Raw genomic sequence first — 17,294 nt, 5'->3', positions numbered from 1 at the left:
GAACACTCCCTCATCCTGTCTCAGCCAATCTCGGATAGACGGCATTACAGGCATGCACCACATTCTGAACTTACCTATGTTTTTAACACAGAATTTTTCTTGCTAAGTAATTCTCTAAGAAAAATAAACGGACTACTAGCCCAGGGATGGCACCCCCACAATAGCTGGACCCTCCCACATCAATCACTACCTAAGAAAATGCCTTTCAGGCTTGCCTACAGTCAATCTTATGGAGGTATTTTCTCAATTGAGGCTCCCTCCTCTCTACTGACTCCAGTTTGAGTCAAGTTGACATAAAACTAGCAAGCATACTGAGGAAATTCTAGAACCCACAACCCACTGTGATCCAAACCAGTTCTTACTGGATCCTGTGGGTTCTCAGAACACCAGCACCCTACCTACTACAGAAAAGCCATCTCTGGCAAAGCCCAACTCCATCTCTCCTCCTGTTTGTTTTAGCTGGCGCAAGTTCCTCTGATTAACATCATTTACCCAAACAACTCGCCACTTATGTCTAATTACCATATGGCACGATAATGAAATGCCTATCATTAACTATGTGCCAGATATTTGTGCTCTTCACTGTACCTGATTGCCACAGCAACTGAGACTGTGATCGGACCCACTCAGCCTCCAGGCCTCATTCAAGGTCATCCATTTACTGCTTTAAAATAAGAGACTGCCACAGAGTCATACCCGTGAGGAAGGCCTACTTGAGAAGCTAGATGTCCATGTCTGATGCAAAAATAAATGGTGGCAAGTACAATGTATCGAGGCTCTGTGAGGGCAGGAAGAGTGTGAGCCTGCCAACAGTGTCTTCATTCCCACCGCAGTCTTAGGGGCCAGCATGTCATGTGGACACAGGAGCTGACATGTGCATGAGTGTGTATGCGACAGAGGAAACAGAAAGTCTCACAGGATGGGCAAAGACGGTGGGAGACAGGAGCAGCTAAGCCTGAAACTTCTAGAAGCCCCCAGAGCAGGCTGAATGTCGGGTAACAGAAAGTCTCAGAGGATGGGCAAAGACGGTGGAAGACAGGAGCAGCTAAGCCTGAAACTTCTAGAAGCCCCCAGAGCAGGCTGAATGTCGGGTGGTGTGAGGCAGAGAAGAGCAGGAGGAACCAAGGTCTGAGAGAGCAGCGAGGCACGTGCTGACCACCTCAGGTAAGAGCTCGCTCACGCGCCAACTGTACCAACGTGCACAGCAGACTCCCAAGCACGGCGACTGTTTCCGTCTTTAGTAATACAACTTTCTCCGCTCTCTAATATTATTTTAAGCATATGGGAAGTTTGGGTTTCTATGATGTTAAAGCCGTAATAAAAACTAGCAGATGTCATTTGCTCGGTATTACACTTCTCCACTACCCAGACAATCAAAATCAAATTTTAAAAGATACTGAGGCGGCATTTTCTGTAACAGGACAGTGGAAATGTTCTCAACAGCTTGTGGGCCCATTTTACCCCATGGGGTGCACTGGGTGGACAGGTTTTCCAGCATCAGATCATGATCATTTAGAGCAGGGTTCAAAGTCTGCTCTTTTCCTGCTGACAGTAGAGCAGCTACTAGAAATTTCACCATCCTAAAGCCTGTCTCTGCATTTGTAAAACAAGTACAGTAATTCCTGCCTCATGGGACAGCTGAGAATTAAATTAGATGAGAGGTGTAACAAAGTTGTAATCATATAAGGCATTTGCTCAACAATTGCCTGTTTTTACTGGCATGTTAAGTGGTCTATTTCTAGATCCCAGTCACTTAAATCAAAAGTACAAAAATCAAGTGAGTAAATGCAAAGATGTCCAGAAACTGTGAAAGGGAAGGTGGGAAGGTGGTCCTCCCTCCCTCCCCCTCCTCCCTTTTTCTGCATCGCCGAGGGCTGATCTCAGGATTTATGTCATAGCTAAGCTGTATCTCCAGCCTGGGAAGGATAGCACAGTTATGGCCTTTAAGAATATTTTATTAGGGGGCCAGGTGGTGGTGGCACACGCCTTTAATCCCAGCACTCGGGAGGCAGAGCCAGGCAGATCTCTGTGAGTTCGAGGCTAGCCTGGTCTACAGAGCAAGATCCAGGACAGGCACCAAAACTACACAGAGAAACTATGTCTCAAAAAAACAACAACAAAAAAAGAATATTTTATTTGGGGAAGGGGGAAGCATAATCAGAATATATTATCTGAAAAAAAAAAAAACACTTGTTTCAATTACAATAAAAAGAATGTTTTGCTTACCCATAAATACAAGAGATGTCGATCACCACATCTATCATATCGCAGCAGAGTTCGTAAGTCTGCATGTCCACTGGAGCACTGTCAGTTGCGATATAAATCTTACTGACCACATCAAACAGGAATGCCTTTTCAATTCCAGAATTCTGGGGGTGGGGAGGAAGACATGCTTTAAAGTAACAGCAAGTTCAGACGGATTCACGGTCACATAAAAAATCGTAATCCGGGCTGGAGAGATGGCTCAGAGGTTAAGAGCACTGACTACTCTTCCAGAGGTCCTGAGTTCAATTCCCAGCAACCACATGGTGGCTCACAACCACCTATAATGAGATCTGGCTCCCTCTTCTGGCCTACAGGGACATATGCAAGCAGAACACTATACATAATAAATAAATAAATCTTAAAAAAAAAAAAATCGTATTCCATTCCACTAGTCAGGGAAGGGGCATCGAGGGGAAGGAAGAGCAGCTTGGAGGGTGGGGTGGATCAAAGCACAACACAAGCCTCCGTGAGACTGTCCCAGTGAATCCTTCTAATCTGTACAGTCAGTAGACAGTTTATAAGAGAGTGATTTCCCTGAAGACTTAAAAAAATTATACGACATCCCCAATGCCGTATATAAATAAGGTAAAATGATTAGGAACTCCTGGGCTACCATTTTATTGCAATTTAAACTTTACTTTCATAAATCTTATGATGGATTTGAAAAAAAAAAGAAAGGCAGAATCAGCCTAAGTTATCCTTGGTGAACCACTTGGACAGTGGTTTGCTAACTCTTGGCCTGGCCATTTGAAGGACTCACGGCTCATCACTCACAGAGTGTTAAATCTGTGGATTTTTCAAATACAGATCTCATTGGCAGAACCAAGGGGTTTTAAAGAAATTTTCTCTCATTTGTTTATGTATTTTTCTTCGGAGGTAGTTAGGACTCACAACAGTACAGATGTGGAGGTCAGAGGACAACCTTTGGGAAGGAACTGGTTCTCTCCTTGTACCGTGTGGTCCTTGGCAACAGGTGCCTTTGCTGTATCAACATGCTGGTCCTCAAACCAGGATTTCTGCTTCATACCCAAGGTAAGGTTCCATTAATATTGATGATGCCTCACACTTGAATAAGCAATCCAAGCACACCAGGGAAACATACATTTCCAGAGTTAAAAAATCTAAATATTCTAAAACAAAATGTAGAAGTAGTCTTCAGGAGTGAGTTCACAAGGCCAGCCAGGGCTGCATAATGAGACCCTATCTCAAAAATAAATAAGGTAGGAAAACAAAAGAGAAAGACATCACCAAACACACATACATACACACACATTAAATACGAACTGAGGGGTCGGGTGGTGGTGGCGCACGCCTTTAATCCCAGCACTTGGGAGGCAGAGGCAGGCGGATCTCTGTGAGTTCGAGGCCAGCCTGGTCTACCAAGCAAGATCCAGGACAGCCGGGGCTACACAGAGAAACAACAACAACAACAAGAGTGATACTCCAGTGGCCCTGAAATGCAGGCAGGTATTACATCTTTTTTACTCTTGCCGTGTGGCTCTGGAATTCTGCAAACGACCTGGGCAGGAACACGCACACCATCTACTTACTGAGATGAAGATATTCAGCAGATTCTCCAGCGTCGGGAGCTGGGGGATCAGTTTCTGGACCACTTTACTGAAGGCTTCAAATATTGAGTGGTCATAGATGCTTGTCAGATAAAAGCTGCAAGAGAAAGCAGAGTTTCATCAGGCTCCCTCTGACTCTGTCTGCCACTAACGGCAGTAATCTTATGTGCAATTGTAATACACAACCATTAGCCTCCCCCCCCCCCCGCCCCCCCGAACTCATAATGATTTTGGTCAAAAACAAGTGTGTCCTAACAGGAAGCCTCTTTCCCTCCCTGGTGCCAGAGCCGTGCCCAGTCTGCACTGACCAGCAAGCTTTGGAGTTTGGCTATCCTCACCCATGCGAGGATCCTTACAGTCTACAAGAGACTCTGCACTCATCTCCACACAAGCCTGTTGCCCAATCAGTAGCTTTTAAATTATTGATACTGAAGCACACCATTTTCTTTGTCTTCCAATTTGCAAAGTCAATGATTATGCACTAGCCTACCCCACAAAATAAATGGGAGAAGGTTCCCTCTGAATTCCTATCGTAATGATCTTAAGCCTCATCTGTCTGAGGTTGTAAGTGCCATCCTATTAGCAGGAAGTGGTATTTAGCACCAGTTAGCATGCTGGGTTAGAGTCACGGCTTTTGTTGTGCTTCTCATATGCAACGAGAAGTTTAGCTTTGACAATCTGTTGAATACAAAAGTAAAACAAAACACTATTTTCACCAAAGGCTAGCATTTAGCAAGTGCAAAACATCTTTGATCCTATCCCAGCACAAAACAGGTAAATAAGTAAATCCATACCATCCATGCCAGCCCACACCCTGCCAGCTGTGGTGACGGAAACCCAAGTACACTTGTTCCAGCCTTTCTTAGGACCCAGACCCTAAGGTGCGTCGGCTCTTACCTCAGGTGAATTTTTTCTAATCCAGCATCTGCAAGGTCATCGTTTGCCCTCTGGTGAATGTCTCTTTGGGTTTCAATTTTGTGATCATCTGACAGACCGTCCACTTTATGAATAAACACCTCGAAGTTGATGTCAGTATTCACTTTGTAGGCCCTGGTCACTGTGAGGTGGAGCCTGGCCAGCGCTTCCATATAGTCATCCTGGAACAAAGTTCATGCCTTCAGTTTTGTTTCTAGAACATTCTATACACACTCATCACCTGGAAACACATAGCTACAATCTCCAAAAATATTTTGCCAAACTCCCAACACCCGAGGAAAACAATTCCAGCATCACAGACTTCAAGTATACAAACCTAGGTTTGTTAACACAGAAACGAGAAGCTAAGAAAATGCAGCTGATTTGGGTAGTCACAGTGTAGGTTGTTGATAATCATAAAGACAGGAGCTGGAATTCCAGGAAAAGAAACTAGACCAACACCTAGGTCCTCCATGGGATAGGATGCCTCCCAGCTTCCTAAGGCTCTCAAGGACTGTGATGGAGACTACAGAAGGAGACATGATCAGGCTAGGTAGGAGGATGGAAGGAGTTTAATACTAATCCAGAGAAGTCAGCCAAGCACCACCTGCAGCCCTCCTGCCGGCTTTGGCAACCAAGTCACATGGGAAGTCAGCGGAGCCATACCTGCTAATTCCATGCTCTCCAGGACTGCTCTCTGCTACAATGCAGAGGTGTGGAGACTTCCCCAAAAGCACAGCTGTGGCTGCCTGAGGCTGGGCACTGAGGGGAACAGGAGTGAAAAGGCCCTGGGGAACCCAGAGGGTGGAAAGATCGTATGTCTTCAATGTGGGCTGGTCACATGGGAGGTATAGTTGTAACCTCTTAAAGAATGTCCTTGAAAGGAGTGCATTCTATTGCACGTAAATTACATCTCAAACATGTTACCACTTACATCTTTAACTAAGGAGAAAGCCCACTTTAAGGGGCAGGACTGTGAGCAAAGTTACCCAATATTCAAAGAAAATACTAGAATATGCTAAACACCCTGTCCAATGTATAAAACTAATTACACTAACAGACTTTATTTTGTTTTGTTTTTTTGAGACAGGGTCTCTCTCTACAGGCCTGGCTGTCCTGGAACTATGTAGACCAGGCTGGCCTCAAACTCACAAGAGATCTGCCTGCCTCTTTGCTTCCCAAGTGCTGGGATTAAAGGTGTGCCACCACACCCGGCTCACACTAGCAGATGAAACAGTACACAGCCTTAGTGATTGAAAAACAAGGCACTGGAGGGACCGGAGAGAGGCTGGGCAGTAAGAGCACATACTGCTCTCACAGATGACTCGGGTTCAGTTCCCAGCGTCCCGATGGGAGGCTCATCATACCTGTAACTTCGAGGCAGGGGACCTGACACCCTCTTCTGGCCTTCTTTGGGCACCTGCCCTCATGCGCGCGCACACGTGTGCGAACACACACACACACACACACACACACACACACACGTATAATTAAAAATAAGTAAATCAATGAGGGCCTGGGAGGGTAGTTCAGGTGGCAGTGTGCACCTTCCCTAAAAGACCCTAATAACTGAAAGTGCTACAGAAAGGAAGGAAATGTGGGGTCCCGTGGTACAAGCCTGCAACCCTAGCTGTCCAGCGAGGCAAGGTAGGAGATCACAAGTTTGAGACCAGCTTGGTCAATTTAGTGAGCTCTTACCTCAAAACAAAAATTGTAAAGGCTCAAGAGTGTGGCCCTGGCAAAGCACTCGCTTAGCACACATAGACTCCGGGTTCACCACAAGTACCGTAATTGCTAGAACAGAGGATTACAGATGCCCAACCATTACGTTTTTTTCTTTTTCATGTGTGTGTGTGTGTGTGTGTGTGTGTGCGCGCGCACACGCGCGCGCAATGTATGCACATACATGCATGTCCGTGCAATGTATGCACATATATGCGTGCATGTGTGCACCCACCCTTGCTCTATCACTCTACCTGATTCTGTGACAGAGTCTCTCGTCGAGTCTGGAGCTACGCTGACAGTTAGCAAGCCCCAGTGACCTTCCTGTCTCTGCTCTGCCCTACAGCGCCGGGCTTCCTAGCTTGTGTGGCACCTGGGGCTTTTTTGTCCTGAAGCTGGGATTTGAACTAGATCCTCAGGCGCTCAGGCTTGCACAGCAAGCCCTCTTACTTGCTGAGGCACGGCTCCAGCACCCCCGTGCTGTTTGCTCTTGCTGTCTATGACGACACTAAGGAAGAGGTACTCTAGCTTCTCCTCTGCTGTTCGCTCTAGGAGTTGCACGGCAGGCCATCGTCGCTCCCGCTCCCACAGTGACCGGAACGCCAGGTCCGCAGGAGTGGGCGGAACAGCTACAGGAGATGTGGTAGACTCGAGTTCTCTGCAGAGCAGGCGTCAAGCATTTAGTTCAAGGGAAATCACCTGGGCTTCCTTCTTCACAACGTTCTGTGAAAACACCTTTTCTTTCTAGAAACTGTGACTGTGAGGTATTCTGGGGAAACAATGTGTGGTTTCAGACCACACATGCCCTGCTTAGACGTGAGAAAGGAGGGGGCGGGAGGCAGCAGGACGGCTCAGTGGGTAAAGGCACACCAGCTGCAAGCCCGATGGCCTGAGTTGGAGCTCTGAACACGTGTAAAGGCAAAAGGAGAGAACTCTGCAAAGTTACACACACATCACAACACACACACACACACAACTTAAAAACAAACCTTAAATCAGGCGTGGTAGCTCACGCCTTTAATTAAAGCACTTGGGAGACAGAGGCAGGTCAGTCTATGAGTTAGAGGCCAGCCTGGTCTACAGAGTGAGTTCCAGACCAGCCAGGACTACACAGTGAGATGCTGTCTCAAAAACCAATCAAACAAAAAACGTAGCCAGGTGTGGCGGTGTACATCTTTAATCTCAGCACCTGGGAGGCAGAGGCAGGAGGATCTCTGTGAACCTGAGGCCAGCCTGGGCTACAGAGAGAGTTCCAGGCCACCCAGAGCTTAGTGAGATGTTGTCTCAAAAACAACTGTCAAAAAGAAAGAAAAAGCTTGATAATGCTTAATTTCAACAGGAAGGGAGGGGCGGAAGGGACAGAGAGCAGCAAAGGACGGGTGGCCGAGGGGCCTCCTGGAAGTCACGGTTTCCTTCCCCATCCCAAGAACGTCAGGTAAGACCCCTGCAGACACTTTTTACACACTGCTGCCACACAATGAGTATTAGGTCCGGAAACCACTTAGTTAATGTATAATTTTTTTGTTTTTTTAATGTGTGTGAGACATGCTGGAAGGTATGTCTGTGCACCACGCGCATGAAGTGCCCTCAGTATCCAGAAGAGGGCACTGGACTCCCTGGAACTGGAGTTGCAGGGGGTTGGGAGCCGCTATGTGGGGTGCAAAGAATCAAAGCTGGGTCTTCTGCAAGAGTAGCAAACGCTCTTAACTGCTGAGCCATCTCTCAAGCCCCTTAATGATTAATTTTAGTAAGAGCACTCAATGCTTTTTCGTGTGTGTGTGTGTGTGTGTGTGTGTGTGTGTGTGTGTGTGTGTGTGTGTCTCCCCGGAGGTCAAATTCAGGGTATTAGGTACAGTAGGCTAGTGCTCTGGGCAACACTCTCGACCCACCCAATCATTTTCACATTTATTTATCGGTTTGTTTGTTTGGGTGTATGTGTGTACATACGCATGGGTGTAGAGGCCAGAGGACAACATGCAGGAGTCAATTCTCTCTTTCCACCATGTGGATCTTGGGGATCAAACTCATACAGTCAGACTTGACAATGATCATTTCCCAGCGAGGCATTTCACCAGCCCCTCACCTAGTTATTTTAGTAAGTGTTACTTGAGTCCAGGCGTGGTGTTGCCATGACTTTAACCCCAGCAATTGGGAGGCAGAGGCAGGCAGATCTCTCTGAGTCTGAGGCCAGCCTGGGCTACATAGTGAGTATCAGGACAGCCTGGGCTATGTAGAGAGACCTTGCCGGGGAGGGGGGGACGACAAGATGCTCATGCCTGTAATCCCAGCATTCCCTAAAAGGCTAAGGTAGGAAGGCTGCTGAGAATTCAAATCCAGTTTGAGCAACAGTTAAGACCTTGTCTCAAAGAAAGAAAAGGTATGAAAAGAGGAAAAAGGGAGAGGAGGAAGAGAGAAGAGAGAGGAGGAGGGAAGATCTTTCTCAAACATTATTAGATTTTCCTGTAACCTGCAGTAAATTAATGCCCCCCTCCCCCCCACACACACACAACAAGAAACACAATTACCAACCTAACTGAAAAGCCTACTTCATGTTTAAATAAAATTGCCTAGCTAAAAATAAGCAACTTTGGGCTGGAGAGAGTGTGGTGGTCAAGAGCACTTGCTTGTCCAGCAGAGGACCAGAGTCCAGTTCCCAGCACCTAAGTGGAGCAGCTCACAACCACCTACAATGCTACTTCCAGGAGAGCAGACACCTCTGGTCTCTGCAAGAACCTGCACTCATGTGCACGGACCCACACCCTGGGACACACGTACACACAAAGACCCACGTACCAGGACACACATACACATGCAGACCCACACACTGGGACACACACACACAGGGACACACACAAACCCACACACCGGGACACACACATGTGCACATACAGACCACACCCTGGGACACACGTACACATGAAGACACACATACCAGGACACACATACTCATGCAGACACCCACACTGGGACATATGTACACACGCAGACCCACACCCTGGGACACACGTACACATGCAGAACCACACACCAGGACACACATATGTGCACTTGCGGACCCACACCCTGGGACACATGTATACATGCAGACCCATACACTGAGACATACACACACAGGTACACATGTAGACCCACACACTGGGACATAAACAGGTATACACACAGACTCACACACTGGGACATATGTACCCATGATTAAAAATCAAATAAAAATAAAAAATAAAAATGAGCAAATATACCTATTTGTGGCTAACTTACAGCCATATCATAAAGGCCTTATTCAGATCTGCACTGGAGCTGCTATACAGCACAGTATGGTATCTGAGTATTTACCAAGCCATCATCTGAAACGATCCGTAGCTCTGGTTGGAATCCGCTTACTCATGGGCAGCCACTTAAACAGCTACAAAAACACATGGGCTGACTCCAGGGATGAGAGTCCCCTGCCTGTGCTACGCATGCACTAGCCACTCCTGGGCTCCAAGCGCCTTGATTTACAGTGCTGGCAGACAGACAGGGAGACAGGCCAGAAAACAGGTCAGTACAAGTTGGAGTACCAGGAGAGCAGCTCCCGACAGCCCAGGCATGTGAAGGGTCTATGCACAAGCTCTGGGAGGGAGCCGATGAACCCACCACGGGTCTGGCATTGGATTTCAGTCTCTCCCTCTACAGACCTCCCGCTGAAGAAGAAGAAACCCCTGCAACTCAGAGCTGGTCACACAGTGCAGCCTCCGGGAACAAGGGTTTGCTAAAGATGCTCCTGGAAGGCTGATTGGGCGGGACGGCAGGGGCACTTTATTTCAGGGAACTCCCTGAACCTCGCTCTAGACTGGATTTGGCATTCCCTAGAGAACTGCTCCCTTTAGGCCTGGGAGAGCCTGAAGCTGGCACCACAGTCTCAGACACCCTCTAAGGCCCTAACCCCACACACCCTCCCCAGCACTGGCCAGCCTGGTCTCCCAGTTGGAGAGGATGGAGAGAACGGCCAATGGCTGGGGAACGGGCTCCTCACCAGTCAAGGGCTCCCTCCTCTTCGCTTACAACCAAGTTGAAGGAGGACTACACAGAATTGTTAATAAACTACTAAAAATAATTTTTATGACAGAAAATTAGATCATGTAAGAGACACAATTTGGAAGGATTTAAAATTCTTGAGTAAAATGTTATGACAAAACTCACTCTGTATCCCCAACTCATCCATATGAGCACATTTCTGGGTACTCACAGCTATAGGAGCAATGAACGAAAGCAGAACTGCTGATTGAAAGACAGACGTGAACTGTGGAAAATCAATCAAATATCCATCTTCCTACGAGATACCTACCTCACATCTTAATAGTCATCTACAAAACACATAAAAGAGTTATAGTAACCAAGTATATACTGCTAAGAATAATTTGATCCAAGGGCTGGAGAAATGACTTAGTGGTTAGGAGCATTGGCTGCTCTTTCAGAGGACCCAGGTTTAATTCCCAGTACCCACATGGCAGCTCTCAACTGTCTATAACTCCAGTTCCAGGAAATCCGACACCCTCTTCAGGCCTCTGAAGGCACCAGGTATACAGGTTGTTCACAGACATACACATAGATAAAACACCCATACAGATAAAATAATAAATTTAAGGGGCTAGAGAGATGGCTCAGAGGTTAAGAGCACTGGCTCTTCTTCCACAGGTCCTGAGTTCAATTCCCAGCAACCACATGGTGGCTCACAACCATCTATGAGATCTGGTGTCTTCTTCTGGCATGCAGACATACATGCAGGCAGAACACTGTATACATAATAAACAAAAAATCTTAAAAATAATAATTTAAAATAATACTTTGATTCAGAAGAAAATTTTCACTTAGAATTCTATCTGCTTTGAAAATAAATACTGTAATATGTAGCCTTCTAAGTAAACGTTTGTTGCAGAGAACCTGTCATCATTCCACACATCTTCTGGGATCTGCCCTACATCTATGAGGTTTCCCAGGTGTCTTAGGGTTTCTATTGCTGTGAAGAGACACCATGACCACAGCAACTCTTATAAAGGAAACCATTTAAATGGGGCTGGCTTACAGTTTAGAGGTTCAGTCCATTATCATCGTGGTGGGACATGGAGGCGTGCAGGCAGACATGGTGCTGGAGACGGAGCTGCGAGTTTTACATCTTGATATGCAGGCCAATGGGAAGTAGTCTGAGATACTGGGTGTGACTTGAGCATATGACACCTCAAAGCCTGCCTCTCCAGTGACACACTTCCTCCAAGAAGGCCACACTTACCTCAACAAAGCCACACCTCCCAATAGTGCCACTCCCTATGAGCTTATGGGGGGCCAGTCACATCCAAACTACCACACCAGATTAGGATCTTATGGGTTAAGGGAGTTTGCGCTAAGACTGGACTCTGAGAAAGCCTTGTCTGATAGAAGGACCTATTGCAGATTTGAAAACCTAAACCACTGGGCCCAGGATGACTCAGCCGGCAAAGGTGCTTGGCTCAGACCTGACAACCTAAGCTTGATCCTCTGACCCCACAAGGTGCAGGAGAGAAGACTCTGAAGAGATGCCCTCTGATCTCTCTTACACACACACACACTGCAAATGGCTATGGGGAGGTAGATAGGTGCTGCCTTTGGTGAGGCTCTGTGTACCTGGGAGTCGATGACGAAGATCAGTGCTCCTGTTCCCCGGAAGATCATCTCATAGTCGAAGGTAGGGTCAAAAAAGTCAATCTGCCCTGGGAAGTCCCAGATCTGGAAGTTGACAAAGGAACTGTTGGACACGTCTTCCCTGCAGATCTTGTTGGTGCTCTCCAGGAACAGGGTCTCACTCGGGGACATCTTGTGAAAGACAACTTTCTGTATGGACGACTTGCCGCTCCTTCTGAGACCCATGAGCAGGATTCTGGGCTTCACCTCAGTGCTGAAGGGGTCACTGAAGTCCAGAACTGGAGAAACCACAGAAAAGGACGGGGTGAGTCCTTCACACCTCCACCTCAGATGATCTGTCACTCAGATGCTGCTTTTCCAGTGTCACCTCTACCATTCATGACGGGGACAGCGTGGGGACATAAGAACCCTGAAAACTGCCCAACTCCCTCACACATCCACAAAGGGCAGAGTCCCGTCATATGGCTCAGCATCCCAAGCAGGGCGCTGGAATACAAAAAGCAAAGGCTTCCTGGAGCTCGCTGCCTGAAAAAGAACTCAGGTCTCTAGCCACCCCCTCCTCTACATGGCTGTCAGAGTCTCTAGGCTCTTGGTAACCCTCTCCTGGCTGGAGCCCTGTGGATCTGACTCGGACTTGAGAGAGCACAAGAGACTCAGACCTCTCTCCAGGACTGTCCACGTCGGCTTCCGTCACCTGGTAAGATAACCACGGACAGCTATTAACGTTTAAACTAAATGAGGCTGGAGGGAGGGCTCTGTGGCTGCCCTACAGAACTGGAGTCTGGTCCCAGCACTCCAGTCAGGCTGTTCCCTGAGCCAGCTAGAGGGGATCCAACCTTCTCTTCCAGACTCTGTGGGGACCACACTCTTGTGCATGAACCCTCGCTCAGACAGACAATGTATGCCTAATTTAAAAAAGAAAAACAAAATCTTCCTTAAAAAAAGAATCAGCTTTAAAAATCTGTAATCGATGACGATAATAAACAGGTCTCAGGTCTGTTATGATCGTTAAATGAAATCAAGGACCTAAATTAATTAAGACTCAAGCAGGTGTGGTAGTGCAGGCGTGGTGGTACACACCTATAATTCCAACACCTGGGAGGCCAAGTCAGGAGGATCACGAGGTCTAGGCCAGTCTGAGCTACAAGGCATGAAGACTCAATCAGCCAAGGATCTGGGCCAACCGGTCATCTACATGCAAAGACCCTTACCTGAGACTGAACACAGGTTAATTCAAAATGGACCAAACACCTCAACCTAGGAGCTAAAACTAAGCTCTTAGGGAGAAACGTAGACAGACATCTTAGAGATCTTAGATTAGGCACCTTTGATCTCAGCACGCAGGAGGCAGAGACAGGCAGATTTACGAGAGCTTAAGGCCAGTCAGAATTACATAGTGAGTCCTCTGTCTGTCTGTCTGTCTGTCTCTCTCTCTCTCTCCTTTTCAGCTTCTCCAATTGCTGAATTGGTAACAAACACCAAATACTTGAATGTTTACCTATGGACTTTAAGACTTAGTTTTTTGTATTTTTGAGACAGAGTCTCACTATGTAGCCCCGGTTGGCCTCGAACTCAGATACCATGTACAGTATTCGAAGTACATCTCAATTTAAGAATTATTTAATTACATTCTTCATGGTGGGGAGGGGGCATGGCGTGCATGTGGAGGTCAGAGGATAACCTGAGCCAGTTCTCTCCTCCTTCCATGTGGTCCAGGAGGCAGCTCGCCCCCTCCACACACCTTGCTCCCACCATGCCCCTCCCCCACACCATGGCTGCACAGTCTTCCCCAGTTCAACAACCAGCTTCCATACGTGATACAAGTTGTAGTCTAGGGGAGGAAATACTTCTAAAAGGCATTAGTTTCCTTCCTCATCCGTGATCATGCTCTCACAGGACTGCCATGACAAGTCTGCCTCAGGAAATCAGAGCAAACAGGACTTAGGTCACATGTTAGTGCCTTCCCAAACTGAATTCCTAAAACCAGAAGAGTATACATTCTAGACAGTAGCCAAGCCCAAACCCAGAAGTCAGTTATGAGAAGCCCCTAAGCATTACAAGCACAGATGAAAGAGGAGCCTGCAGGCCTGGGAAACCGAGGTGTAGTCCTTCTTACTGCAGCTCATGGGAACTAAAACCGTCTGAGGCAGAACCTGCCATCTCTCTTCCAGACATTCCCTCAAATGGCGAGCATGTGAGAAATGTTCCGATTAAGATGCTGATTGCAGAGAGCATGCAGGCTGGATGGATGGGAGCAGCAAGTTCACGACAGAATCAGAGCACAGCCCCAGTACAAAGATGGAATCTAAAGAAAAGAACGATCATCTCAGAGCATGCGCAATCCAGGGAAAGGACATGGAGGTTCTGGAAATAAAAAAGCTGTGGGGACAAGGCAGACAGGATGAAAGGTGGACTCAACACAGACAAGGAGGGGAAGGAGGAACTGGTAAAGAGGGAGAAAGCGCCGCCTTTAATCTCAGCACTCGGGAGGCAGAGGCAGGCAAAATTCTGAGTTCGAGGCTAGCCTGGGCTACAGAGCAAGTTTCAGAGCCAGAGCTACACAGAGAAACCCTGTCTCGAAAAACCAAAGAGGAGAGAGAGAGAGAGAGAATGCCCTGTATGGTGTAAAATAAACATTAGTGGCATCAGGAGTAAGACTCCGAAGTCCTGCTATCTACCAAAGAAGTCCCCCAAGGGCAGAGCACAGCCACCTGTGCCTACAAGCCCAGTGCTCATGAGGGCCAGTTTAAGGCCATTTGGGACAATATGAGGCCCTGCCTCAGAGAAAGTTGGGTTTGCCGTTCAGTGGTAGAGCACCTGCCTTGCATAGAGAGCCCTCACCTCCGTTCAACCCCCAGCAATGAAGACAGCAGAGCAGGACTAGTCCCCCAGCAATGAAGACAGCAGAGCAGGAGTAGTCCCCCAGCAATGAAGACAGCAGAGCAGGACTGGTCCCCCAGCAATGAAGACAGCAGAGCAGGACTAGTCAGCAGGACTGAACAGCGCAATGAGCCCTCCCCAAGTGCAGAGAAAGACAAAGTAAATAGATCCACTAAATAGAAATGTAAAACACTGAAAACAACAAAATCCTTGAAACTATCAGGAGGGGCTGCAGGGGAACCTCAGTGGTTAAGAGCACTGACTGCTCTTGAAGAAGACACAGGTTCAATTCCCAGCACCCACATGGCTCATTACTGTCTGTAACTCCAGTTTCCAGGGCAACTGACACCATCTTTAGGCCTCTGTGGGCACCAGGCACACATATAATACACAGATATCCATGCAGATAAAACACTAATGCACATCAAAACAATTAAATCTTAAGAAAAATGAAAGCATATGTCCATGCAAAACTTGTACAATGGGCTAGAGAAATGGATTGGCAGTTAAGAGTGCATACTGTTCTTACAGAGGATCCAAGTTAAGTTTATACCACCTGTAACTGCAGCTCCAAGGGGATGCAGTGCCTCTGACCTCTGCAAGCACCCGAGTGTGTGTGCGTGCGTGCGTGCGTGTGTGCGCGCATGCATACTCTCTTAAAAAGAAAACTTGCACAAAAAAGCACATCTGGGCCGGGTGTTGGTGGTGCACACCTTTAGTCCCAGCACTCAGAAGGCAGATGCAGGAAGATCTCTGTGAGTCTGAGGCCAAACTTGTCCACATAGAGAGTTCCAGGACAGCCAGGGCTATGCAGAGAAGCCCAGTCTTGAAAACAAAACAAAACAACCTCATCCCTACTATCCCTACTTTATCCATAATACTCAAAAACTGAGAACAATTCAAATGTCCACCAACAGGTAAGTGGATAAGCAAATTACAGCATATCCCAGCAATACAAAGAATTAAGCCGCGACTGGTGCTTGCTAGTATGCACCAAGTTCCAAGTTGGACGTCGGCACAGGAAGAAAGAGAGGCAAGGAGGAAGTCGTTGGTGCCCACTGATGAACTGCAGAAAAGGATCCAGTTCTATTTTTTCCTGACATTCTGAAACAATATAAACTAACACACAATGGCACACAAGACCTCAGTGGCTGCCTGGGGACAGGAGCAGGGGTGGAAGGAACCCCAAGGGGATGAGGTGACTTTGCAATGGACATGGTGGATATTTCCTTTACACTGTGGTGCTTTCAAAACCCTATCAAATGTGTAGGGTTTTAAATTGTACTTTAATACAAGCTATTTTAAAAATGCAATCCCAAGGAAAAGAAATTGAATGAGCTCTGGTTGCTCTTATTTCTACCTCCCAAACAACAAGTGTTAGATGGGAGCAACGCCCTGGGACCAGCCTAGGGAGTGGAAGTGCTGGGGTTTGAACTCAGGTCCTCAGGCCTGGCAGCAAACACCTTTATCTGTCTCACTGGCCTCATCTACTGATCATTCTCTTCCTGAACACAACTTTGTTCAATAAACAAACAAACGAAAAGTCACCAGAATTACATACAACGTCCACACATTGTAAGTCTTTCTGACCAGGTAATGCTGCTAGATGCGGGTGTAGTCTTCACTGAGTCTGTAAATCCAGGCTGGAGTGTCTCCTCTCAGGGGGGTGGGGGGCAGCAAAGGGGTCTTGGTGAAGAGGGAGGTTTAGAAGGATCGGGTGAAGTCAGGCAAGTGAAACAAGATGTGCAGCTGCTACTGCACATGGAGCTGGATGTGTTTTCCTGCCTGCCCGGGTCCAGCACATGCTAACTCCGGTGGGGAATGGCAGCCAGGTCAACAAGATGCCATCAGCAGGGACCGGGTTTCCCTGGAGGCCTGTGATGCACCTCTTCACTCCAGTTAGATGGCTAACCACTGCTCTGCCGCTCCTGCGAGCCTCCCCAGATCCTGACAGGTACCCAAGGGATCTGGGTAAGGGCTCTGCCCGGATCACACGGCTGGATGTGGCAGTACACTCAGCAGAGCCTCCACCACATTAGAACTAGACCATGCCTTACCATGTCCTACAAGATGGCTTCATGTCAACCATGAGAGGATTGCTGGTCGTTCGGTGGAAGAGTCACGAGCCATGGTTACCAGAGTTAGAATGGGCTTTATCAGAGAGAAGAGGGATTAGGAGAGAAAAGGCCAGGCCTGGCAGAGGGAGAGGTGCAGTGAAAGAAAGAGAGAGAGAGAGAGAGACAGAGAGAGAGACAGAGGAACATGGCACCACCTTATAAAGGCCAGGAAGCA

The 17,294-nt window shown here is 47.5% G+C and overlaps 1 protein-coding gene across 1 annotated transcript in view; it reads right to left on the bottom strand.

Annotated features, from left to right (window-relative positions):
• The window catches only part of Rragd (Ras related GTP binding D), a 48,980-nt gene that overhangs the window by 6,493 nt on the left and 25,193 nt on the right, over window positions 1-17,294 (bottom strand). Inside the window, exons 2-5 of the mRNA XM_028872756.2 lie at window positions 12,105-12,400; window positions 4,731-4,930; window positions 3,816-3,930; window positions 2,227-2,369 (exon numbers count right to left, since the gene is read on the bottom strand). Of these exons, the coding sequence (XP_028728589.1) occupies window positions 2,227-2,369; window positions 3,816-3,930; window positions 4,731-4,930; window positions 12,105-12,400 (754 nt within the window). The remainder of the gene's footprint in view (window positions 1-2,226; window positions 2,370-3,815; window positions 3,931-4,730; window positions 4,931-12,104; window positions 12,401-17,294) is intronic.

This window comes from Peromyscus leucopus, chromosome 2 (genome assembly GCF_004664715.2).
Source record: "Peromyscus leucopus breed LL Stock chromosome 2, UCI_PerLeu_2.1, whole genome shotgun sequence".
Lineage (NCBI taxonomy): Eukaryota > Metazoa > Chordata > Mammalia > Rodentia > Cricetidae > Peromyscus > Peromyscus leucopus.
The sequence above is the reverse complement of the archived record's forward strand: the minus strand, read 5'-3'. Positions and strand labels throughout refer to the sequence as shown.